The sequence below is a fragment of the Panthera uncia genome, chromosome B1 (genome assembly GCF_023721935.1).
Source record: "Panthera uncia isolate 11264 chromosome B1, Puncia_PCG_1.0, whole genome shotgun sequence".
In the NCBI taxonomy this organism is placed as follows: Eukaryota; Metazoa; Chordata; class Mammalia; order Carnivora; family Felidae; genus Panthera; species Panthera uncia.
In genome coordinates, this window is record NC_064811.1 from 169262311 (window position 1) to 169288964 (window position 26654).

Below are 26654 nucleotides of genomic sequence, written 5' to 3' on the forward strand. Positions count from 1 at the left end.
AAACTCTCTGGCATGGTCTCCAAGATCCTTTAGGACCTCACTTCCACTTCATTCATGAAGTCTCACATTCACTGCCCCGCAGCCACTCTGAACTTGCAGTTTGGTGAATGCCCTAAAAGCTCTTTGAGATTCAGGAGTGGGATCGACAAGTCAAGTGTCATATCTGGAACAGAAATGGAATGCACATTTCCCTAAAAGTTCCCGATTCTGGTTCTGGAATTACATCATGAAAATCCACATGGGATAAGTTCCAGGGCCAAGGGGTCAAGCAACTGACCCAAGAGGCTACCAGCCAGAGAGGTCTCTTCTCTCTTGCTTTCTTTCCATTTTGAGATTTCTATATTTATTAAGCAACCAGCCACTTTACATCATAGACACACTTCATCTTTTTTTTTTTTTTTTTGATTAATTGACTGACAAGATCGTCCCTAAGGAGTGGGCTCTCAAAGTGATGCTATTTCCTACCATTTGTGACAGATCAGCTACCTCTCCCACATGGAAAGGCAGAGCCGCCTCTGGGGATCAAAATTCAGTGTGTTCGTTCACTAATTTAACAAGTATTTGTTGGGCACCTCAGGCACTGAGCTCAGTGCTCCACATAAAGTGTTGAGAGAGAGATGGCCCCTGTTCTTATGAGCCTTCAGTCTTAAGTAGACAACAAATGAATCCAAATCATGACAAGGACACAAGCAGAGTTCAGTTAAAGAGAGTAAGTGGGAAACCTGATTGATCAGAGGTTGGCCAAGGCCCCCATGAGCACAGAATACTTGACCTCAGGCCTGAAGGACAAGAAGACACCAGGCTGCAAAGAGCAAGATCTTCCCCGTGAGAAGATCAAGGGCAAGCACGGTCGAGGCAGAGAGATAGTCTTCACAGAGAAAATCAAAACTGAGGTGACTTTCTCAGATTAGTGCTTAGAGATACCACCTCATCCACTCATGCAAGGAACGCGGTTTATGTGGTTTCAAGAAACTATACCCTTGTAGACAGAAAGGAGATAATCCAATCATGAGTATGCTTGTGAACAGTCTGCTTGAAAATGACATTGAGGAGCACATTCACCTAAATGTGCTTTATGAATTTCCCTTTACGTGTCTCTGTTTGTGATGGCCTTCCATCTGCAGCATTCCCTATCAACCTCTGCCACAAAATTCCTACCATTCTTTGAAGGCCCTTTCAGCCCTGCCTCCCCCCATAGAACCTTCTCTGACCACTCCAACTCTCTGTGATTGCTGTCTTCTCCGAGTTCCTGCAGCCCTTCTATATTCCTGTATGAGCTATTCTCTATGGATTATTTCCTTCCAGGGGCATGCACCTTGCTCTCTTCCTATGACTTAAGACTGGCCTCAAGCCTTTGTGCCCAGCCTCCAAATCTTGACCCAGTGTCTGATGGGTCAGTTATAACATTTGTTCAACATGCAGTTTCAAACTTAAGTAGACCACCCACCTACCTCAAGAATTCCATACAGCCAAAGTCCAACCCAGGAAGTAGGATCCTTCTGAGTTTTTATGAAGGAATTTGACCAGATGGATACATAAATGCGTACAGAAAAATGACCTAAAGTCATACATATTCTCTCCTGCAAGTGAGAACCTCAGAACGCTTTCCATGTAAGCAAAAGCTGTAGTAAGATTTCCTCAACCAGAGCTCAGGGACTAATAGTTATGAGAAAATCCCCAAACATAAGAACAAATCCCAAACTATTTTTTTTTTTTGCACTTCAGGGGGAAAAAAAAGGCAAAGTTCCAATCATTTTTACAGTACAAAAATTTTATTTTTTGTTAGGATAATTTAAAGTTTAAAACTGAAGTAGACGTATTCATTTTACAAACAAGATATTCTTTAATAAGTAAGACCATTAAAAACAGTAAACAAAAAAGCTGTCTTTACAAAAAGCTCTGTGCATAGCAACTTTATACTGTATATAACTGACAAAGCAAAACGATAAAAGGAAACTATACAGTTTGAAAATGAGACCTTACTGTACAAAAGGTAGAGAAGATAATGGTTTTTAAACCATGCATATTGAAATGTGCAAAGAAAAACTGGAAAAAATATGATGCTATAACAAAAAAATGAGATAAATAATGAAGTAAATTGTCCCTTTAAATGGAAAATCTTACACAGCTCCTCTTACAAAGACAGGATAGAATTTGTAGTTACCTATAGAAATACTCGTATTCCAAGTGGCACAAAAGTAACCTGGGACCGGAATGACTCAACAGCAAGACTGAAGAGGAGAGAGTAGCTTTGTTTTTAATTTATTAGTACACTAAAAATAATCCGTACACACATTTGTACAATTAAATAGATCTGTCGCTGCCAAGGTTCTAGCTGAATGGTCAAGGATGTCTGGTATTTAGTTACACACATTTTTCGGTGTCAAAGCTATCAACAAATTCTACAATCATTTTGAAGACAGTACTCCACTCATCTTCATGCAAGAGCAAAATTCACAGATTCTAAAAGCAATGCTACTTAAAAAAACATTTCCTTATGTTGGATTGGCTCGAATCCAGGTCTAAACACGCTTAGTTTTGTTCTGCCTTCACTTTTGGATGGTGGTGTTTGTATTCCACACACTCTTCCTCTTCGATCAGAATTTTCACAGGGAACTTTCTCTCTGGTGCGTTCCCTATGTTTTGGTGCTGCAAGCCCTGACTATGAAGGACTGTCAGCAGTAATTATAAGCATGCCAGGTTTCTAAAATCTTGGATTCTCGTGTGCATAGAAATAATATTTGGGTCATATTGAGTAATTCCAGAATGGATTGAAGGCAGGTAAGACCGTTGGGGGCTGGACAGCTGTGGGCAGGTATCAATGGGTCAAACAGAAGGGAGGTGGGATTTGTGAAGTCACCTAAAATTGGCTCAGATGCACTGAAGATGTGTTTCCATGAAAGCTGCAACAATTTCTGATGTTAGAACCCCAGACCGAAATCTGTATACAGACTGTACCGTGGTACCAATGAGGCAACGAGGAGAACCCTGGCCTAGAAAAAAATGACGTCCTTACCGGAAATCCAAACGAGTCTAGATACATCTTCAGGATCACACAGACTTTCAGGACTCAGCCACTGTTAGCCGCTCCTGCAAAGTTTCCCTAAGAGCTAGTCCCAGAACTAGGAAGAGTCCGTTGCGGACCTGGGTACCAGTGTTGTTTCAGCACAGAGGCCCCTAGTCTCTGACCCTGCTAAGAATCTGGGTATCCATCTTTTTGAACATTAGGAGAGGGATTTAGGGCTTTTAACATTCCTCTTCCACACAACCATCCCATTCTTGTCTGGAAACTGTGTCAAGTTATAGATTTTTTTCAAGAAACTTGAATGCCATGAAAGGGGAAAGCTGCAGAGAGAAGAAAGGACACGGACATTCTAAGACTAGTGCTTACGAGTCCAAGAAACAGGATCATCTTCCTTAAACCCTGTCTCTGAAGTTCCGTGGAGCTCATAACCTCTGTGCTCAGCCAGGTAACCAACAAGGAGGGGGCATGTGGCTCTATCAAGGGAGAATTCCAAAGGGGCCACTTGGTTGGGAAAGTCACATGGCTTTGGCTCCTCTTTAAGGCGAGACACGTCTTGCTCCGGGATGCAAAGCCTGGGACACACTAAAACATGGGAATTTTCCGTGCTGCTTGGAGGAGAGTGTTGAAAGCCAATATAAATTTTTCAAACATTCACAAAGAGTGAATACCAAAAGGGACATGTAGACTATTTAGAAAGTGGACGGAGCCGGGAATGAGTGGATGACTTTGAGTATTTGTGTACGCGCACGGACTGAATCTTTGCTTCTGCCTTGGGCTCTTCTGTAGGAATCTGTGGAAGGTACGCGTTCTTGCCCATGGGTCAATAAAATGATGGGAAAAGTGGGGGAGGCGATGCAGGAGGGGGGATAAAAGTCTAGTAAGTAACTGCAGGAATAATCACACACCTTTTAAACTCGTTACTACTTGTTTGCATCATTTTCATTTTACATCAGGAAGAGAAATTCCTCTCTCTTCCAAAAAGGTCTTAATTTCTACCTCTACTTACAATAAGTTACACGTTTATTTATTTAAATAATTGTAAAACATTTTAAAATTTTTCCCTTTTTTGTTTTTTTTTTTGTTTTTGTTTTGTTTTGTTTTTTAAAGAGATTAAACTATAAGCAAACACACATACAACATTTCATCATTCAGTTCAGGTTTCGTTTAAGAATGTCTTCCATGCTGGTACCCTGTTGTGTTCAATTTTTTTTTTCTGCATAAACTAAATTGGTATCTGAAAGGCTTCATAGAAAATAGAAACTTTCAACTTTTTTTTTCCTACAAAGAAAAACAAATAGTATCCAAAATATTAAGCATGAATTGTTTGCCAATTTTTTTTTCTTAAATATTTTACAAACATAGGAAGGTGGTTCTCATAATGTTCATAACAAAGAATTGCATTTCTGCTCTTAGCACTGACTATGTCAATGACATCTTTTGTCCTTGTCCCCAAGAGGGTCAGTTTGTGTAGCCACCATGAGAGCTATCCAGGAAGCGGGAGGCCAGGTGAGATGCGGCTCCTTGCACACCCAAATCTGTCCGTCATGTTCGTTCTGGGGCACAACTCTCCCCAAAGAGCTCATAGTGCTTTCTTCAGTATTGGTCCATCAGAGTAAGTAGTTTTGTGCTATAAGAAAGCAGTTCCTCTTCTTTACATCGGGGGCACGACAAGTCCAGTCATGGCTGCAAGGAAAGAGTGGCACAGAAATGAGACTCAGAGATGTTGACACTCGTGTCTATAACCCGGAGTGAGGGGCGGGGGGTTGGGACTGACAGAGTCTGGTACAATCTGGGGAGATGGTGCACTGATACGGGAAACCATTTTCTCCAGGTCTGGTCTAGCAGACAGCCCGGTCAGAGGCACCGAAGCCTTACGGAATCACTGACATATACACAAGGCTTGTTGAAGTTTTGTTGGGAGGCCAGGAGCTATGTTTTGTCTTGTTGTGTATCAACGGGTTGTATTCTTGACAGAACAGAGGTAAACATGTAAAGTAAATACTCACATCCTTGCGTTATATTCATTTTGTAGCATCACACTACAAAGAAGATTGTATGGTCTCAAATCAGTTGGAACAGGAAAGAAAGCTCCAGGTGCTGAGCCCATAGCGTCACTCACCGGGTGTCGTTTATGACCAGTAGGGCTTTCTATCCATCCTAGGTTTCTATCCATTCTAGCTGAAATGTGATGAGTTTTTTTCTTGTTTTTTTTTCTAACTAGCTCATCTTCCTTTGGTGCTAACTGCTGATACGCGATGCTCGTTCACTAACGAATGCCGATCCCCTGGAATAGAAGACTTAATTGTGTTCCTAATCTGGGAGTCACCCGATCTCCACTCTTCAGCCCCTAGCCAAGTGTGGTGCTCAAGGTCTCCTCCATCTAGTGAGGAGGACACACACGATACCTGTTGGGGGCAGCGGGTTCAAGGCTTCCCCTTGATATGGGAAACAATGTAGCCTCGGCACAATGTGGAAAAGTCACACGGCAAAATGCACCCTCTGACCTTGGCTTTCGGGTGATGAACCCATTCTTGGGAATCAGCAGAGGAGCTTCCTTGCATCAAACCTGAAAACCCTATCTAGAACTTGATCCTTTGAGTTTTATTGTCTCTGTCTCATCTAGAGCTCACCGGATACACAGAAGCATTTTGCTGAGTGGTGCTGACCAAGCTTCTAAGCAAATGGCCGAGATTCTTCCTGCTTCCCCCAACACCACCCCTCTTCCCTCCTCCCCTCCTCTTCCTCCCCCGCCCCTCCCTCTGCCCCTTCTCTCCGTGCCAGCTAGTCTGCTCGGGCAAAATTGTCAGCCGCCTATTTCCCTGCCCATACAGCCTTTATTGAATGTTTGTGAGATCTGGATTAAGGTCTTACACAGCTAGCAAAGCCTTAATTATTTTTGCCTGTATTACTATATATTGAATCGATGTAACTTTTCAATAAAGGCAGTTCAATTCTGGACACTCCCTGATGATTTGGAGACATAGCAACCCTGGTAATTATCCCAGAGTGTAGGAGGTTTTTTATTTTATTTTATTTCTTTTCCTGGAGGGAGCTGGAAAATGAATCAGGCACATAGTGCATAATATTATCTTGACAATCTATACTCATCACTGCAAATGCCTGATAAATGAGGTAGAAGCTGGGAGAGTGAACACTACACGTATAACTCTCTGGCAGTGGGATTCTGGCTCACGTTTTCAACTTTAACTTGTCCATTACACTTAAAACTCATCAGCCCCTTCCTTTTTCTGGGTCGTCGGGGAGTTACCCAAGCTGCTTACTAAAAGGGCAGAGCCGCTCAAAGAAGATCCACTGCCTGCAGGAATAACAACAGATCTCACATATTTTCCTTCTTCCTACTCTCACCTCGGGCACCGGGTGGGCTGGATCTCTGCTACATGGTGACCCTGACTTTTTGCTTATAGAAACCATCGCCAACAGACAGAAAGCAGACGTTAAGTGGAGAAAAAGTAAGCATGCTCACTGTCGCGAGGGGAGCGTGCTTAACCGCACTTTGTTCAATTTCTTTCTGCCTTTGGCGTTTTCCAGGAAAACAATAATCCCCCTTTGGTCCAGGTGGAAAGCAGGTATGGGCGAAGGGTGAAGAGAGGAACTGCACTATGCTTGTCCCCAGGGAGACAGTGGGCTGTCGCAGCACAGGCTCTGGAATCCAAACGTCTGAGGTCACCTTGCTTGTGTGGCCTTGGGAAAAACGACTTGACTGAGAACGGTGATAATGGTACGACCTTCCCTTTTTGGTCACATGTGCGGCTGTGACCACCCAGGCACCTCTGACCACACTCTTACTCTCCCGCCGTCTGTCTCTAGAGAGATGCGGCTTCGTGCTGATCGCCCCGGCAATCCCAAGACTCCTTCGCTCGGGGACTGTGGCTAGCTCGTTTGAAGCCAGCTTGTTTTCTCCTTCTAGGCATCAGCGGGACACCTGGTAGCATTGGACCTTGAAGTTCTAGTCACCTGATGCCAAATGAGAAGTGGGAGTCTGCACTCCTAATTTAGGCACGGCTCTCCCCCTCCACCTCCTCCTTACTGTCTTCCTTCTTCTTAAGGCTCAAATTGGCAGAGGAATTTAGAGGGAATTGTAGGGTTCCCAAAGAGGCTCGGGACATTTCAGCGATTCTATAGAAAGGAGACTAGATCCCAGAGCCTGTGCCTACGTGCAACTGATAAAATCATCACTCCTGCCGACACGGAACGTGTGGCTCAGCCACCTCCTCAGTCTAGTTATTCTGACCTGTGGGGGACCAGAAGCTCACATGGCTGAGGACCCTAGGGAGGGTCTTCTGGCGACTGCTGTCCCTGCAGAGAAACCTCACTATGACCGCACAGACCCTTCCAGCATTTGGGACCAACTCAACTCTGAACGGGTCACACCACAGCTAGACTTAGGCAAGCAGCCACAGGCAGGGGGTAGATTCCGGGTCATGGGAGCAGGTGAAAGACCTGTCCCGGCATTCCTGAGGGCCAAAAGCCAGGCAGGGCCCATCGTTGAGTATCTTCTGCCCAGAAGATCTGAGGCAACCAGCTCAACTCGCCCAACTGAGTGCACGCACAAGAGAGATAAAGGAGGGGTGGCAGGTGGAAGTGAAGTCGTACTTTTCCTCCTCGAAGTGAAGCTGGAAATGTTGGCAAGGGTTGCCTGCAAGGAGGAAAGGGCTGCATCCCTCCCGACTTCCTCCTACACCTGCACTCCTTCTTGGCCTTTCGGGGGGCCCTCGCTCTACATTTCCCCAGCGAGAACTGTGTGGCCCCCACTTGGTTAAGGGACGTGACTAAAATTACAGAACTTAGGGGAGACATCATCACCGACGCCGGCAGGCAGAAGGGAAAGATACACCAAATATTCAACAACTGTATCCACTTCCCGGTCTCGAGATGAAGCCATTCATAGAAAACGTTCTGAGCATATCCCCCAAGGACGAGATGGAAACCACTGGTTGTTGAGGAGAGACCAGGCAGGTAGTGACACTGAGGCGCAGGCTGAGCCTCTTTCTCTATGGATCAGGCACCTAGATTAGAACCAAACAGATCTATATTGTCCCCCTCAAATATACAGATGTTTCCAACTACTCACACGTTGGATGGCATGTTTCCCAGCTGCTTTTTCTCATTGAAAGTGAAAGAATTTTCAGGGACCTCTTCTTAGGGCTGAGCTTCCAGTTCCCGTTTCACAGTTTGTCTGTCCAGTCACTTGACTTTGAGGCGACACCACTGTCTCTTATGGTAGAATGGGACAGGAACCTACCGTGCCTCCCAGAGCTCTGCTCGGCCACAACTGGCAGATGAACCCTCACAGGTGACCCAGAGGGTCAGGAATCTATGCATAATCATAAAGCTACTAGGCAGATGCCGTCCTGGGGACGGCACAGGTCATCTGAGGTTCTGCTGAGCTCAGAGGCTCTGATCCATAAGGGGTTAACCAAACCTCTGCCCTGCTCGGTTTTAGCCAATGCCGCTAGTTGTGAATGTTTTCATGTCAAGACATGAAAAAGAGCCTAAAAATAATGTGGGTCATCAGGATCCATGGTGTTCAGCAGGTTCCAATTTGCTCTTTTGCCATCAGCTGGCTCCCATTCACAGCGAGATGATTAGATTCTCGTGCACTCATCACATTTGTGTAATGTTATGTCATACTCTATTTTCAGACATTGCTCAAAAATGGGTTGGATGGGTGATATTCATTTTTGTTCTTAGACGGTGTATGTCTTTTTTCTTTCTTTCTTTCCTGCCCCACCCCAGATCAGGCACCTGCTATCAATCTGGCTGGCATGTAACCAGAACTCTCACAATGGGCTGGTTGCTCCCAATGGATCCTGTCCATTTGTGCCATGGGAATATGTATGCAGTGTAGACGGCAAGACAGGTAGGTAAGCAGCTATCACCATACGGTATCTGATGTGGCAACGAGGCACCTTCTGGGAAACGGTGACACGGCCCTGTGGAAACCAAAGGTCTGGGGAGTCCAGACACTCCCGGAGGGTGTATATGGCTCTATCATAGTTAATTCTGTGACCTCAAAGAGCTGTCCGACTTCTCTGTGTTCCTCCATCTTGCTCTTGGATGGAGTACAAGCTCAGTTGTACAAGCCGTCTGTGACCCATGGTGAAAACACCAAAGCACCTCTTGGTAGGTACATGGTTAAAGATGGGGAATGATGCTGTGCTGTTTGCTCTTACTCTGCTGGCCCTGTGGCCCATCTATCATGGCGGTACCAAAGTGGTACCTTTGCTTACCTCTGAATCCATTTCCATTGCCACTGGAGCAGGCAGGTGAAGGGGAGCCTTGTGGCCTGATGACAGGGGCAAAGGCACTCTTCTGTTTGACAGCAGGAAAAACTGAAGAGGAAAATGGAAGGATGGAGGACGTGCTAGAAGATCCAACAGTAGGACTTGATGACATGACTGGAAAGCAAAGGCACAATCCTCTTAGGAAGGGACAAACCTAGGAACGAAGTCCTCTCTTCAGGACATACAACCAACACACATTACTCATTGGTTCCAGGCATTGTCCCAGATTCTGGGGATTCAAAACAAAGTAGAATGCAACAACGTCCCCGCCTTGCCCAGTGGAGGGAACACACTGACAAAACAATGGACAGGTTCACAGTCCTACTGGAGGAACATACACGATGCTAAGGAGACTCAGCAGACACAGTCCTCTTCTGCCAGGGAGTCAGGAAGACAGCAGCAGGAGGTAATACGATGATAGGTCTTTGCTCACGACTAGAAGCTTGACAAGAGAACACTAAGACCAACATCGGCAAAATCATCAAATCTACTCAAGAATGGAAACCTCTTTTTCACCCTAAAAAGAAGTCCTGGCTGGGAGCTCTGCGCTTCCCTGGTAATTCTCAGCGCTCCAGAGGTTTCATCTACAGGGTTAACATCTCTGAGAGTACCATCTCTGTGGGCCACTGCCTCATTAAATGTAAACGTTTATTAACATCTAGGAGATTACCTCCCTCTCTCTCTCTCTCTCTCTCTCTCTACTTTCAAAGCCCCTGGGAAATGAAGTTGCAAGTTAGGCCCCTCTGATGTAATGTGTAGAAAAAAACACCAATATTAACACTAAAATTACTTAAAGGAAGCCAAAAGCTAAGTGTTGTAATTTCCAAGAAAAATAAAGGCAATTTCCACAATGAAATGCCCTACCTCTTAATGTCAGATACTCCACCAAGTTACATCATACAAGAAGATAATTTTATCTTTTCTGTTCAACTAGCTCAAGTAAGGGGTAATCTACAGTTCACAAGGGTAAAATTGGCAGATACAGCATCTTGGAGAATAAGGTCAAGTTCCAGGGATTCATTTTAGCACCGTCTCCAGAATTCTGAATTGTCCTATGACGTCGTGAAGGAATTACTGAAACCTAATGGTCAAGGCCAGGAGTGCTAACTTCTGCTTCGTATCTTCAGTGACCCAGCTACCCAAAAAAGTAAATTTTGAAAGTGAGGACATGTACATGACTTATGGTTCAAAGACCAAGTACAGGGTGAATGGAAGGTCAACTGTTCTGATGTCCTCTGTAAGACTCCATTCCCGTTTCTTGTCTCTCCATATTTTCTACCTCCATATGAAGATACACTTTGGGCTATGGTCACACAATTACATATATAAAATCACCATATAGCATCCCTGCAATATGATGTCTTTTATAGCCAAACTACAAACCAAAGACCTCAAAAAAAGAGCTTTATCTGAAAACTGCTCATCCTTATGTAGTCCTGATTTAAGCGCAGAAAGACACATCTGAGTACATGTCTGTCTTTCCGCAAGCAATAGGAATCAAGAGAAAAAATTGGAAAGGAGAATGAAGTCTTGGAAGAATCTCACATAATACTTGAAGATTAAACTGAAGAAAAAATTGGGCTAATTCACTATTATTACAGAATAGGACACAGGGCTAACCATTGGGAGTGGATTGTATTCATACTCTCAAGCAAAATCTCCTCTTCTAGCATCAGCTTTCACATCAATAAAATGAAGTCGGGGACCTTTCCCCTTTCTGGAAGGCACACAACTCGAGGCCAAAGAAAAGCTGAGACTCCGGAGGCCCTGATTCCGATCACAGTCCAATCTCCACCACTCCATGGGAACCATGCAGGCACCAAGATGGCGCCTTGACTTCTGAGTCTGCAAAAGCACCACCTCTCCTCCTACACCATGATAAAGGAGGGTTTTTTATAACATTAGGCACACATATACACCCTTGATTCCATTTATATTCAGCACCTGATTCACTTTTACAAATACCTCTTTTCTAAACAACAGATCTCAAACTAAAGTAGATTCATTAGGTCAAATGTGGCCGCCTCTCCATGAAAGAGTCGCCTCAAACTTCGCTAAGTAACATGGAACAATTGTTGCAGAGTTGAATAAGCACAGAGTTATAATATGCCCAATTAAAATACCTTTTAGGAAACTTTTGTGAAATGCTAAATACCCAACTTAATTTAAAATTTAATGCAACTATAACAAAAATCCCAAGAGGAATTTTAATTTGTTTATGTCCACAAACCCAGTTGTTATGTTTATCTATTTAAAAAACAACAACGCTATAAGAGCCAGAAAGTTCTGTTAATACTTCATAAGTACTAAGAAAGCATTTATCTTAACAGATATTAAATCTTACGAAAAATCTACATCAATGAAGTCAGTGTTATATGAGTGTAGAAACAGGCAGACAAATCCTTGGAGAAAATAGAGGCCAGAAACAGACCTGGATATATATGAGAACTGAAACTTAATAAAGGCGACATTTCAAATTAATGGGGACATAAATGCATGGGAACAATATACAAGCCCCCCAGAGACAAAATTTAAAGTGCTTCCTCGTGTTAAACACTAAAGTAATGTAAGTGGATTAATGAGTTATTTGCTAAAACAAAATTATAAAGGCGCTAGTAGAAAAATTAGGAAGGTTATATAATCTACATAATCCTTTCAACCTCAAAGCCTAAACAGAACATCACGGAACAGATTTGCCCCATGACGCAAAACTTCCTTAACACGCAGAGAAAAGGCAAATGACAAATTAGGAAAAATCTTTATCATAATTATTTAGATATGTTCTTATCCTCAATAGCTAATAGGCTTTTATAAATCAATTAGAAAACAGAAAAACATCCCAATGAGGAAAATGGGCAAAGGATCGGAAAAGCAAAGTCACAAACATGAGTGAGACATGAGTGAAAATGACCAAAAGACTTTCATAGGCCTAAAACATTTTCAAACTGATTAGAAATCGAATGCAAATTAGAACAGTCATGAGAGGTTACTTTCCACTTTACCAAACTGCCAAAGATTAAGGAGAAAGGAACAGGGCAGGGAAACAGATACTCTTCCTTTACTAAGGGGAGGTTTCATCTCTCTGGGGGGACTTTGGCAATGTGTATTTAAAATCAAAGTATTTTAAAATGTGCCTATTTTTTAACCCAGCAATTTAATTTTGAGAAGTTAATCCCAAGGAGATAATCATAAATTTGCAAAAAAAAAAAAAAAAAAAAAAAAATCGATCCAAGGGCATTTTTATAATTGTGAAAAATTGGGAAATAATGGAAATGACCAAACAATGGGGTAAACTATATTAAGTCTATAAAATAGAATGCTATGCAAATATTAAAGCTAATGTTGGAGAAGAATATTTGCCAACATGGAAAGATATGCCTCCTCAGATGAATAGGACAAATTACATCATAACATATACGTCAAACCCAATTTCATTTTTTTAATTATTAACTTTTTTTTAATTTTAGAGAGAGGGAGCACATGAGCAGGGGAGAGGAGCAGAGGGAGAGAGGGAGAGAGAGAGAGAGAATCTTTTAATTTTTTTTTTTAACGTTTGTTTATTTTTGATACGGAGACAGAGTGTGAGCCGGGGAAGGGCAGAGAGAGAGGGAGACAGAATCTGAAGCAGGTTCCAGGTTCCAAGCTCTGAGCTGTCAGCACAGAGCCCAACACCGGGCTCGAACTGATGAACCGTGAGATCATGACCTGAGCAGAAGTTGGACGCTTAACCAACTGAACCACCCAGGAGCCCCGAGAGAGACAGAGAGAGAGAGAGAGAGAGAGAGAGAGAGAGAGAATCTTAAGCAGGCTCCATGCTTAGCACGGAGCTCAATCCCATGACCCTGGGTTCATGACCTGACAAATCAAGACCCTAACAAATCAAGAGTCAGGCCTTCAACCATCTGAGCAACCCGGGGGCCCCAACTCAATTTTATTTTCTAAGAACACGTACAAAGCAAAAATTTAGAAGGATGCGATATACATCAAAACTTTTAACAATGTTATCTCTGGCCGATGGATTATGAATGTTCTTAAATTTATTCCTTTAACTTCTCCATATTTTCAAAATCTTCTATGATGAACATGCATTAATTTTGATGTAGCAGAAACCAGTAAAAGCTGTTAAAAGAAACAAATGGAAAATCTCCCTTTTTTTTTTTTTTTTTTTTTTTTGGTTAAAAATTATATAATCCTTAGCACTAGGCCTAATAGCTTTCCTGGCTGTTAATAATGCTCCTCTTTGATCTAAGGCTTTACTACCTGTAAACAAGTTTGCCTGTTAACTTTTCTGCTACAAAAAAGCAGACACTGATAAATTTTCAAAATCCTGGGAAAAGCTTATTGATTATAGTAAACTTCACAAGGCAAACATCACTCCTTATATCTGTTCTCCATTCTCAGGACCCAGGTCTGCATCATTGACAGATTTTATGGAGCCTAGCTTCCAATCTGTGACTTTGATAATTTTGCCGCTTTTCTTTTACTCCCTCTTTCATTGATCCCATGGCAGAATTCCATTTGTTGTGCATCAGAGAAGACACTGCAATTTTCAAAATGTATCTATCCACGACTAGAAGGTTATCCTTTAAAAGTTAACAGCGGTTGTCCCTGCACAGAAATAAAGCGTGTCATTTCTCTTTTCTTTTTTACATATACTTGCTTTTCAAATTGTGTATAATGAGAATGTTACTATTGTAACAGGGTTTCTTTTTCCTTCCCGGAGTAAAAGACAATAGAAATATGTCAAAATGTTAACAAGGTTGTTTTTTATGGTGGGAGTACGCTTTCTTTTTGAAACTACTTCCATATGTTCTAAATTTCCTATAATAATCATTTAATACTCTACAATAGAAAATGTCTTGATATCTGTTGTTGAAAACATAAAAATATTGAGCCCCAGGGCATAGGCTAAAACTATGTAAATGAAGTAGGAGTCCCTGAGCACGGGTTGGATTTCTGCCCGTATAGATTCTGCCCCAATCTTTGGAATTGCTCGATGGCTATCCTGCTTTGGAAGAAGTGGTCCCACAAGTGTCACAAGCCTGTTGAGTAGACCATCTTTGGGGACACCAGCGGGCGCCATTTTAGGAAAGCTGATCACATCTACTTGCAACTGAGAATTTCTCTGGACAACTCTCTCTCTATGGATAGAGGCCAAAGTAAAGGCAAGTCCGTCTGGCCCCCAAATCTCTGTGAACATGGGGAGTTAAGGAAAAACCACTTTTCTTCTTACAAGGATTGATTGGCCTGCATAGGCCCAGCTGGAACTCACCGGGCACATATCCTCCTTTGCATCGAGCCATTGCATTTGTTGGCGCTAAGGGGTCTGTCGGCATTTCATTATAACCCCCTATTGTCAGGGGTTTAGAATTCAGCCATAAAAACCTGCACTGAGCTGGAACTTGGCACACACTGCTACCGCCAGGAAGTGAAGTTTGTATGTGAAATTGAAAAAACATCTGTCCGGCCATTTTTGAAGCAGTGTGAGAGCGAAAGCAGTCAAGACGCAGGTTTTTGATACTCTGCGATGGACATCGTGCAAATCAACTTGACCGAGAGGCTTGGCTTATTATTTATTTATTTTCTTAACGTCTCTGGCAAGTGATTGCTCCGGGGCAGGGCCCGGCTGCATCAGCATCGCTTAAAAAAGAAAATGAAAAATCATAGACTGGTGTTTTCAGACACAAGCAACTGAATTGACAAAATGGTTTCCCCTGGGCTGTTTTTTATATTTCCCAGAGAAGTTAAGACTTAGCTGGCTAGAAATACAGGTCAGATGCTATTGTAATGAACTCCATGGGGTATTCAGTATTTTTGCAGTAGGGGATTTTATTGTAATGAATGCACTGCTTGGAATCCATTCTCGGTTTGCAACTGCTTCGGACCCTCCTTCAGAAAATAACGGTGCGAGAGATCACACAGACCCAGGAGGAGCAAGGAGAAGGTTCTCTGTTGTGTTTCCCTACTCCCGTTGGGCAGGGTGCCTCTTTCTGGTCTGTATAAGCCATCTTGTTTTAATGGGTGATTTGAAGAATTGGGTGTTATCATTTTTCTTGTGGCAGTGGGATCAAATGATCAAGAAAGGATAGTGGAAGGAAGTTGTCACTGCTGCAGTGGGAAAGGAAGCTCCCGACCAAATGAATTAGCTAATAAGAAACAAGCAATTACCCAGTGGGCATATGCATTTAGCTGTTCCTCTTTTCTCTCTCTGTCACTCTCTATCTCTATCCCTTTCTATCTTTCTCTGTCCCTCTCTGTGTCTCTGTCTCTTTCTGTCCCTCTCTCTCTCTCTCTCTCTCTCTCTATATATATATATATATGTCTCCCTGCCTCTATCTCTCTCTCTCATCCCTATTCATCCACACCTGTCTTTCTTTTGGTCTCTCTCCCTCATCACCACACTACATACTATATTATTATATTGACCATATTTGAGCTACAAAAATGACAATTAATATGGTTCAGCTTTATACATGGATTTTTATTGATAAATGTATGTTGAACATATGAAACTATTTGGGGGAAAAAAGTAATTTCATGCTGTTTGGTCTAATAATGTATTATAAATACAAAAAGTATTTCTTACATTATTGAATAATTTTAGAACATGGTATTCTGAACCTGGTGACATGTTTCTAGTCCTATTTTTATGATTTATTGGCTACAAATCCTTGAGTAAGTCATTTAATATCCCTTGATAACTTAAAGGGAAAATGATAATAATAATTACAATCATAGCCATGGCATAAATTGTTGTGGGGATCCCACTGGGGTCTATATGTGAACATGCTTTTTAGACTGTAAAGTAGAATGCAGTTGTGAATTACTCTTGTTGTCACCATTATTATGTGACATTCTTTACACAATGGCTCTCTTGCCTTTGTATCGCTTGTAGGGGCTATTGGAGATGTGGTCCCTTCTACACAGTGATGCATGGGAGATATCTCTCCAAGATCTCAGCAACAGAAAAATCAGGTTTCTTCAGAGCTCCCCCCCGCCCCACACCAAGAAACGTGTGGACACAAAATCTTATGACAAGTAATGTTTCTCTCTTTGCTTTCCCATCTTGTAAGCCTCCGAACCAAGTTGATGGCTCTCTTGAATAGACTGAATAGCATCCAGGTTAGTCCTTGGATTCGTCTAATTTTCCTATCCATATTTTTTAATTTTATCTCAGTTTCTTATAGTTATTATTTTATACTTTCAAAGCACTCATCTCACTATTAATATCCCCCCGAAATATTTTTGGAAGACGATAAGGTAAAAACAAGTAAAGAACTAAACAAATCAAGAAAGCAATAGTTTGTTTATCTAGACCGCCATGATCTATCCATATTTTTAAATTTTATCTCAGTTTCTGGAGGTCATTATTTTATACTTTCAAAGCATTCATCTCACTATTAATATCCCCCCAAATATTTTTGGAAGAAGATAAGGTAAAAACAAGTAAAGAACTAAACAAATCAAGAAAGCGATAGTTTGTTTATCTAGACCGCCATGATCTAATTGATCCAGGCCATTGGACATGACAGACACAGAACTCATGTCTTTACAGCAGTACAATTTTAGTTGTAGTAGAAGAACCAACCTCTGGTCTCTGCTACTTGGTTACTACGTCCTTATCACACTGAGTAGACTGTTGAAGGTAATGATTTGAACAGGTAACACAGAAATAACTCATGGGTGTGTGTCCACAGAGAACCACAAGGCTGTGAAAGGCAGCCTCCAGATCCTTGGCATGTCACAGCCTGAGCTGTGTGCTGCCCTTGACTTGCCCTTGTCCCTGGCCTGGGGGAACCATTCTGGTGAACAGAGGGCCTGCTGAAGAGCCTTGCAATTGGAGCCAGAATTTCAAGAACATTCCACTCGCTCACACAGACTCTCCATGGCGGCTTCTCCCCTGGCCCGAAGTATCCCCCAGGTAGGTCTGAAGAACACATATTCTCTCAGGTTTCTTAGCCCACGAAGCAACCCAAAAGAGTTTTCACGACCCCCTAGGACATCTAGCTAGCCCATAATAGGATTAAGAGGTCCGTCTCACAACACTCTCTCATGAGTAGCTAAATTCCATCTCTCGGAAGGTACGTAAGGAGGAGAGGGCCATGTAACAAAGCAACATGGGAGCATGGTGTGATACACAAATCAACCAAATCACAAATTCTGTGTTCAAATGATGGCCCGGCTCTATCCTCGCTGTGTGATCTCGGATAAGTCAACTGCTGTGCGCCTGAACCTCCTCACCCACAACAAGGAGGAAGTTCTTATCAGGATTAAATAAAACATTACATCCCAAAGTGCCTAACTGAGAGTGTGCATAATGGTAGCTGAAATGGAATCTCAGTTCCCCTCTCCTGTCCATATGAGCCGCATTGCCCTTTCTTTGCGAAAAGCAATTATCTTCCCTCTTTGTCTTTCCTTCAGAAGGCTTTGAGCAACCAAGTGCACCAAAGTCCAACCGACGGCGAAGAGCAGAGGGCAAGAAGGACATTTCCTCGGGAAACTGGGTTCCTCCTCCACGAGTCAGTCAGATGTAGGGATGCAACTCTCCCTCAAAAGGGTGTACAGTAAAGCCCAGGGACAGAGAGACAGGGAGAGCCGGACAGAGGGAAGGGGCACTTACTTCCATACGGGGAGCCTGTGGGGGAGCCGTTTAGAAATCCCGGTGACCCAGGGACCCCCAGGTTGGCCATGGGGACGTTGCTGTAGCCGTTCATGCTGTTACTGGAGGTGCTGTAGTTAGACTGCTGGGGGGTGGAGCTGGAAGAGTAGCCCCGCGGAGAGATGCTGCTTGTGTTGCGGATGTACCCTGGACAACAAGGAGAAAATCCAGGTAAACGAACCGGCACACGCAGCCAGCACAGGCCAAACATGGCGGCGCGGGCCCGCGTGGCCCCCAGATGGCAGAAACCCCCCCCGGAGCCACCCTGGGGCAGGGTGGGATGTCTGCACTTTGTCTTCAGCCTTCTATCCTCCTCTCCCTTCCCCATCCTACAGCCAGGCCATGTCCCTGACAGCCCCTCCCTCCTCTTGGTCCCCATCTGCAGTCAACATCTCCAGCTCAGACCGAGGAGTAGTGACTAGCGGTTGGGTGCAGTGACAGCTCCCAAATCATCCTTCACGTCAAGTCCTGTGAGATCTCCAGGGTGTCACTGAGGAAGGCATTCTGGGGTCAAGTTGTGTACTGTAGCTATCCCTTGTCTTTTCGCATATGTGGGGCTTAGAGAATAAGCAAACCAGTTTACATCTGCTAACCTAGTGTTTCCCAAATTTAACACACCACAGTATCTTTCCCGGGAGTGGTGGGCAAAAGGGATCCTGATAACCTCCCAAGGGCCACCAGGACTCTGCAGATCATAGCTTTGGGAACGTGAGTTCAAGGTTGTTACCATGCCCTGGGTGGGCGTGGGGAACATCTTCATTTAAAAATTGCTGTTAAATTCATCTAAATGTGCCATTCTTTGGCCAAAGACTTGGAAGCATCCGCCATCGAGTGCAGGGAGATCAGGTCTGTGGGAGGGATGGGAAGGGATGGCAGGGTTCTCATACTTCTGAAACCCCAGCACGGAGACATCACCTAACCTATGCTGAAATAATCCATTTTGGATAACAGTCTCTAAAGCTATGTAAAAAATGACCCAAGTCAGAGAAGGAGGAGGAGGAGGAGGAGGAGGAGGAGGAGGAGGAGGAGAGAAGAAGAAGAAGAAGAAGAAGAAGAAGAAGAAGAAGAAGAAGGAGGAGAGGAAGAAGAAGAAGGCTATAATATGTCCACACCCACCCTTCTATAAGAAAAACGCAGCCTGGGCATGAAAATGAGGCATTGCCTTCTGATGGATGAATGAAATTGGAAACAAAGCTATCCCACAGTTAGGGACATGATCAGGAAATTTATTCCTTTTAAAACATGATTTGTGATAAACTTAACACCTTAATAAAATCGACCTCGGTGACAAAAATCTTTACACGATATACTTCAGGTGTAAAAAGCACTGTTAGCTAGAAAGTGTGCTGCTATGTATTTGTATATGAGATAATACACACATAGAAGTCACCAAATAAAGCCAAGCCACTCACCCTTGGCTCCTAGGAAGAGAGGATTGTGCATAATAAATAAACGATAATGGCAATGACTCAGCCTCCTTTCACTATTCAAGCTGATGATCCCAAGAGCAGAAGTGCACATTTGAGTCAAAGAGTACCTGTAAGTCTAGTTCCAGGAAGCCAAAACCATTCTAAATAAGTAACAGTCCCTCCTAACCTTAAATATCTTCAATTAAGGGGATTCGACCCGGGACTTAAAGACCCCAAATCTAACAAAACATCACCTATCATGTTGAGATAATCCAATATGTGATCGGGGGGGGGGGGGCACGCTTTTCTGATGGTACATGAATCAAGCTTCACTTCCCTCCACTCACGCAGAACCAACGTTTTAAATGGAGAAGGTGCTTGAAGCCTGCCTCCGGGAAAGGCTGTACCTTGATTATTTCCCTGTGTTGACTCTGAGATGCTGACGCCAAGCTGGCTGCCGTACGAATTGATGCCCATCATGCCACCGTGAGCCGGAGAGCTGGAGAGAGCTGGGATCTGGCTGGGATTCCTGGGGACGCTGTACAGGGCTTCCGCGATGTCTGCGGCCCGCTTCAAAATGATGTCCTACAGAATGGCAGGTTGAGGTGAGCGTTTTTATTCAGCGCAAAGACTCAAGCTCAACCGAGTGTAAGAGGTCAACGTCTAACCTGGTTATTGTGTGGTGTGCCATAGAGGGCCTCCACCAGATCCGCAGCTCTTTTCAACAGCATTTCCTAAGAAAAGGGAAGAAAGGGTAAGGGATGAGCAAAGGTAAACCGCCCCCCCCCGCCCCCCGCGCAGTGGCAAACACAAAGGAAAATTATGCATAAAAATCAAAAGTCCAGACATCCTCCCGGAAATATAAATAACTGGCTAAGAGGTCCTGTATAATTGGTGTGACAGGCAGAATTATACCTGTATGTATAAATCCCTCTATAAATATGTATCTACACGGAATCCATCTAGATAAAACGGTTCCATACATGATTGCACTACCAAAACCAAAACGCGACCAGATTCAAGGTGGAGCTGGTTAAAATTAATAAGGTCTGGGAAGTGCCATTAAAAACTTTCAGACCATTCCATTTATAAGATCTGGTACTCTAATTAACCAGAAATTCTTCAAATGATTGACTGGCCTGAGTTTAGCTGCTTGCCAAGGAGTTGTTCGTAATACTGAAATGATCTTGGCAGGGCCTTCTGCAAAATTTTATTCTAATAAAGATGAATTCTTTCAATAATATTTCCCCCTGTTCACTTTAACCAGAGAGAATTAGTAATCAGTAATCCCTTTCGTCTCATTTTGTCTTTTCCACCTCCTGCTTTGAACAGCCTCTTAAATTGCTATTAACCTACTTTCCAGATATCATCTAATTTAATGGTGGGGCTGGGGATTTTTCCAAGAGGAGAAATAAAGGTGTGATGGAGAAGCGAATGTGGTACTTGAATTTTACTCACAGTACAGAGAAGAGAACACGGCATATTATAATGTGTGTACTCAAAATGCGAGTAGAGACGTTAAAGTTTAATAATGTCTCCTTAATTGAATGTCTAATAAATTAATGTGCTTTTCAATACGGAAAGCTAAAATAATGGGCCAAGTTCATGACATAATTGTCCATAAGCAAGTTCACTTAAAAGTGATTCATTTCACAGAAATTTTACATGGAGGCATTTTTCACTTCACAAAATACCCACATACGGGGTAGTGCCTCTGTGAATACCTGATTGTGGCTTAATGTGCCCTTGCAACTACGGGCACATAAAATTAGACTGAAACACAAAAGAGGGAGGACTTACATTTTTAAGCAATTATACAATTATTTATTTTCATAAAGTTGGCAATGTTTTATAAGCTGGATGCTTGCAGTGTATCTGTTTTTGAGGACAAAATTTTCAGATTTCACATTCCCTCAGGTATTAATTTTCTGGATTCATCTAAGTTTGCTGAAATCCTATAATAAGGTTTTCACCTGCCAACTTCCAAAGCATTTTTCTTTTTACCTTAGCTAATCTCTCTGGGTCCCCAGGATGCCTTGGAATGACTTTCTGCAGTCTTTGGAAACCGTAGTCTATGGTGGGTTCATTTAATGCTGAAAAATAAAAGTCCTCTTTTTGAGTATGTTTCATGGTCATAAAGCAGAGCTTCTCAGTAAGTCTTCCACCCGCAAAGAGAAAGGTTCTGGTATTATCTGAGAATCGATACATAATGGGTACAATTCGTTAAGGAATTTTTTGCGGTCGACATTGGTTAATTCACATTTGCAAGTTTGGAATTCACAGTAGTTTAGTGTCTTCGCATTCGAACGATATTTCAGAATTTCGGGATTATTACATTTACTTACCATTCTGCCTTAAGTGCATACAACTTCTCCTTCTCCGCTCACTCTCAAATAACCAGAAATATTACACACTCGACCATCTCCCAGTTTTCTACAAAGACAATAAGCTACCCTTACATGCTTTTTCTCTTCCCCCCTCTTCCGTTTCCCAAGTATACCTTTATCATCTATTAATTCTCCTAATTATCAGTTTTTCTTATTCTCCTAAATATTTCCATTCATACATATACAAACCTTCTGTGAATTTATTCTCCCAAAGCCCTGTTCTTATGCAATACACTTTCAGAATTTCCCATTACATTTTGCTACACGTACATTCATATACTGTCAGGCTCCACCATATGCTGAAAGTTCCATAGAGTCAGGACACATGCTTTGCTTTGCCACTGTGTTCCCATTGTTGAAGACAGTGCCCGGCACATAGTAGGCATTTGGCATCAGCAATTTGTAAAATGAGTGAGGGACAGAGTGAATGAATGACACATCTCCCCATTTCTACCATGCTAAAGAATTTTTGGAGTGGATTCCCTTATCCTTTCTCCTTCTTCCTGTCTTCTTTGAGTTTTTATAAGTCTGTTGTTTAAATTTTGTAGTTTCAAAATTAACGCATGATCAAAGTAAAGAAAAAAGATGCAAAGAATAAAAAAATAATCACCTGCACTCCCATTAGGCAGCAGTAAACACAGGAGGGTGTACTTCCTTTTTTAATCTTCCTTTTTGCACATATGTTTTATGAATATTTGTTGCTATTATTCTAAATATCAAAGCAACACCTCTGGTTCAAAAGAATTATTCAAAAAATTTAAATGCGGAAATAAAAATACAATCATCCATAATCTCACCATTTTAGAGATGAGCTGGGTTAGCATTTTTGCTCATATCCCTACAGATCTAAACACGCACGCATACTTAAAATTATTCACACTGTTACATAACCTACTTTTTATCAATTTAGCAACATATCAAACTTTTCCCCAGCTTATTCAATATTCTTTTATAACATTATTTAAAATTCCTGCATATTTTTCCATGTCATGGCCTATAATTTATTTAAATGGCTTCCTAACGTTTGCCATTTAACGTGATCCTTAATTTCTCACTATTATAAAAATCAGAGCCATAATTATCCGCTGTGTATAGTTTTAATGATTTCAATTGGATAATTCCAAGAATTAGAATTACTGGACCAAAACTATGATTTATATTTAAGGCCTTCCACACATCCTGCCGAACTCTTCTCAGAAGACTGTACAAATTTGTATTCCCTCCAGCGGTGCATGTGGTCACTTTAACATCTATTTCGTTATTCATCAGTGAAATTGAAGAGCTTTTTCTTATACTTGCTGATCATTTTAATTTTTTTCTTTTATGAACTGCTTATTGATTCTTTCCATAGTCCTTTCAATTGGGGATTAGTCTTTTTCTTTTTTTTTTACTTGTAAAAACACTTTATGTATAAATATTTTTAACACTCTGAATGTCCCCATGCTATAATATCATATCCCAGTTTGTCCTCAGGTATTATATGTAAAAAGATCATCCCAATTCCATGATAAGTACGCGCGCACACACACACACACACACATATAATGCGTGTGGTATTTGCATATACATATACAAACATATATGAATTCTCTTTCTTCTTCTTTTTTCCCAGGTCCACCAATAAAATGTGTACTGCTCATCATCTAGTTAATACGCTTTTTATTTTTTGGTCTGTATTTCACTTTTTATCATTTTTCTTGTCAATACGATTACTCCCTCATCACATTTTCTAGGAGTTTTACTAGTGCCTAGAAACACTTTTGGTTTTTATGTGTCTGTGCAGGCAGCGTGCAGGGAGTGGGTGGTCGTATATGGCCTAGTCATTAAGAGATTCCGCTTTAGAGTCAAATGGATCTTGGGTTTGAATTTCAGCTCCACCATTAATTTCTCTAAGCCTCTGTTTAAAATCCATCTCATGGGTTTGCTGTCAAAATTAAAGAAAACCATTTATATAATGTCCCCAGCTCAGTTCTTGGCCCAGAAAAGTTCTTAACCAAGGGCGGCTATCTGTTATTTTGTAACCAAACCCCTGACAGATGTCATTAATGTTTTCTGTTCATTCGTAGGATCATCCATTCATGGCATCAACATATGAGGATCATTTTGTCTGTATATTAATTCCAACTCATTCTCTTAATCTCATTCTCATGTTAGCTAAAATGTCCCAAAAGGTCTAAAAATGAGGATGATAGTGGAAATTCTTGCTTGTTTTTCTCCGAATGGGAATGACATTGACATTTCACCATCAAATTATTTATTATGCTTCAATAAGGGTTTTCTATCAGGACTTTTTAGAATCTGAGGAAATTATAATCATGAATTTTCTCATTTGACAAGTATATATTATATTTGAGAAGAGATTTCCCAATATGTCACAATTAAGTGTTTAGTCACGGATATGGTATATTTCTGAATACAGTTTGTTAACATTTTCCTAAGAATCCTGCTGTGAGGATTAAATCATTTAACTATTGAGAATAGTGCCTAGCACATACTAATCATTCAACAAGTATTAGTTACTATTACTGTTGCTGGGGGTTTATGTGTCCATATTAATAATTGGGATTGTGTGCTTGGTATTGTCCAGCTTCTGGTTGATTTGTGTTTTATACGAGCTTTGAAAAATAAATTGGGAAGCTCTCTGTATTTCATCCTATGCTTTGTAAAATTTATACGGCATGGATATTCTCTCTTGACTAAAAGTCTGGAAGAACCCTGTGAGATTTCTCTCATTAAAGTCACCAATAACATTTTAACCAAACCAAGAGGAACTTTGCCATTCTTCTTTTTTTAATATATATTCTTTGAGAGAGAGAGACAGAGAGAGCACATAGGGAGAGAGGCAAAGGGAAAGGGAGAGAGAGAAAATCCCAAGCTGTCTCCACACCCAGCGCTGACTGGGTGAGTTCTCCACATGGGATTCTATCCCGCGATACTGGGATCATGACCTGAGCCAAAATCAAGAGTTGGGCACTCAACTGACTGAGCCACCCAGGCACCCCGGAACTTTTCCACTCATATGATAAAGACGAGTTAGCATTTGACACTGGAAATACTCTCCCCTTGGAAATTCTTCCACCCATCGCCTTTCCTGAAAGTGCACTGCCTGTTTCACTCTACCTCCTTAGTCACGCCATCTCAGGCCACTTTGAGGACTGCTCTCCCTCCATCTTGTAAATGCTATTTCTCCCATGACTGTTGCCAAGCCAGTCTTCTGTTTGGCTATACATTCTCCCTCAACCACCTCATCAGTGCCCCCATGATTTCCATGTCAAGCTACATGCCGACTATCACAAACCTTTGTCTCTAGTCAAGAGAGCTTGCCTAAGATTCTGCCTTATCACTCCAAGTATTGGCTGGAAATTTCCACGGGATAGCACATAGACTCCTCCCACTTAAGATACCCCAAGCCGATGTGGCTTTCTGTGAATTGTCATGTCCATTAGGTTGCCAATCAGAAACCTTAGATTTGTTCTTTATTTCTCAATATCATTTGTATTCTTCTAGACAATTCATGCATTTCATTACAATTTTAAATGTTTTAGCACAGATTCTACACAGTATATTTAGAATTTCTAAACATGGGGCTTAGTCCCACAACTGTGAGATCATGACCATGAGATCATGACCTGAGCCAAAATCAAGACTCAGCGTTTAACCGACTTGATCCACCCAGGTGCCCCATGAATAGTCATATTTCTAATTCTGTCTTCCTTTTGTTCCAAATAAAATATCTGAGATGCTTGGCTGTCAGTTAATTATTTATTCCAGCTAATTGCATTGGATTCTAAAAGGTGGCCTGCAGAATATCTGTCTTTTGGAATTTAAGTTTTTTTCTGAATTAATACATATTAGTTTTGTCTGTGTTCCATGGGTAATGCTTCAAGTATATTATTTAATATATCTTTTTGATCATATTATTTAACATATTTTATATATAATTGCTACTATAAATTTGTCCTTCCACATTCTCCATGTATTTCTGATAGTTTTTTAATGGCTATATTTCTCTCTAGTAATGAGAAAGATACACATCCTATTTTAACTTAAAACAGTGTTTTTAGGGGCACCTGGGTGGCTCAGTCGGTTAAGCGTCCAACTTCAGCTCAGGTCACGATCTCGCGGTTCGTGAGTTCGAGCCCCGCGTCGGGCTCTGTGCTGACAGCTCAGAGCCTGGAGCCTGTTTTGGGTTCTGTGTCTCCCTCTCTCTCTCTCAAAAATAAATAAATATTTAAAAAATTTTTTTTAAAAACAGTGCTTTTAGGTTTCTCTGAAAATCTTTTTTTCTAATTATTTGAGTCCGGTAAGCCCCTCCACACGTAAGGAATTTGGTCCACCCTTAATTTCTGTACCTCATACTTTCTACTTTTACATTTTGATTGTTCGGTTGTCATCTTCAGCTAATATTACTATCATTAGACTTTCTTTTTTTTTTTTTTATTTTTTTTCAACGTTTTTTATTTATTTTTGGGACAGAGAGAGACAGAGCATGAACGGGGGAGGGGCAGAGAGAGAGGGAGACACAGAATCGGAAACAGGTTCCAGGCTCTGAGCCATCAGCCCAGAGCCTGACGCGGGGCTCAAACTCACAGACCGCGAGATCGTGACCTGGCTGAAGTTGGACGCTTAACCGACTGCGCCACCCAGGCGCCCCACTATCGTTAGACTTTCTATGATCCGTCTCTTTTAGACTAATTTTCACATTGACATTAGGCTTTGTCATTACATTGACAATAATTGAAATACTCGAACTGCTTTCTCTCTTGTGATACCATAACTTTTCCATTGTTATGTTTTTCACTGGTTCAATTCCCCAGCAGTCAGGTTACATCAGTAAGAAGAGCTGAATTCTATCCAAGCCCCTGCAAT

General features: G+C 41.8%; 1 protein-coding gene across 1 annotated transcript in view; it reads right to left on the reverse strand.

Annotated features, from left to right (window-relative positions):
• Positions 1-1722: 1722 nt before the first annotated feature.
• Positions 1723-26654, reverse strand: part of EBF2 (EBF transcription factor 2) — a 193444-nt gene continuing 168512 nt past the window's right edge. The window contains exons 11-16 of the mRNA XM_049631619.1: positions 21403-21491; positions 20067-20132; positions 19806-19983; positions 17951-18136; positions 9277-9444; positions 1723-4708 (exon numbers count right to left, since the gene is read on the reverse strand). Coding sequence (XP_049487576.1) covers positions 4677-4708; positions 9277-9444; positions 17951-18136; positions 19806-19983; positions 20067-20132; positions 21403-21491 — 719 coding nt within the window. The 3' untranslated portion in view covers positions 1723-4676. The remainder of the gene's footprint in view (positions 4709-9276; positions 9445-17950; positions 18137-19805; positions 19984-20066; positions 20133-21402; positions 21492-26654) is intronic.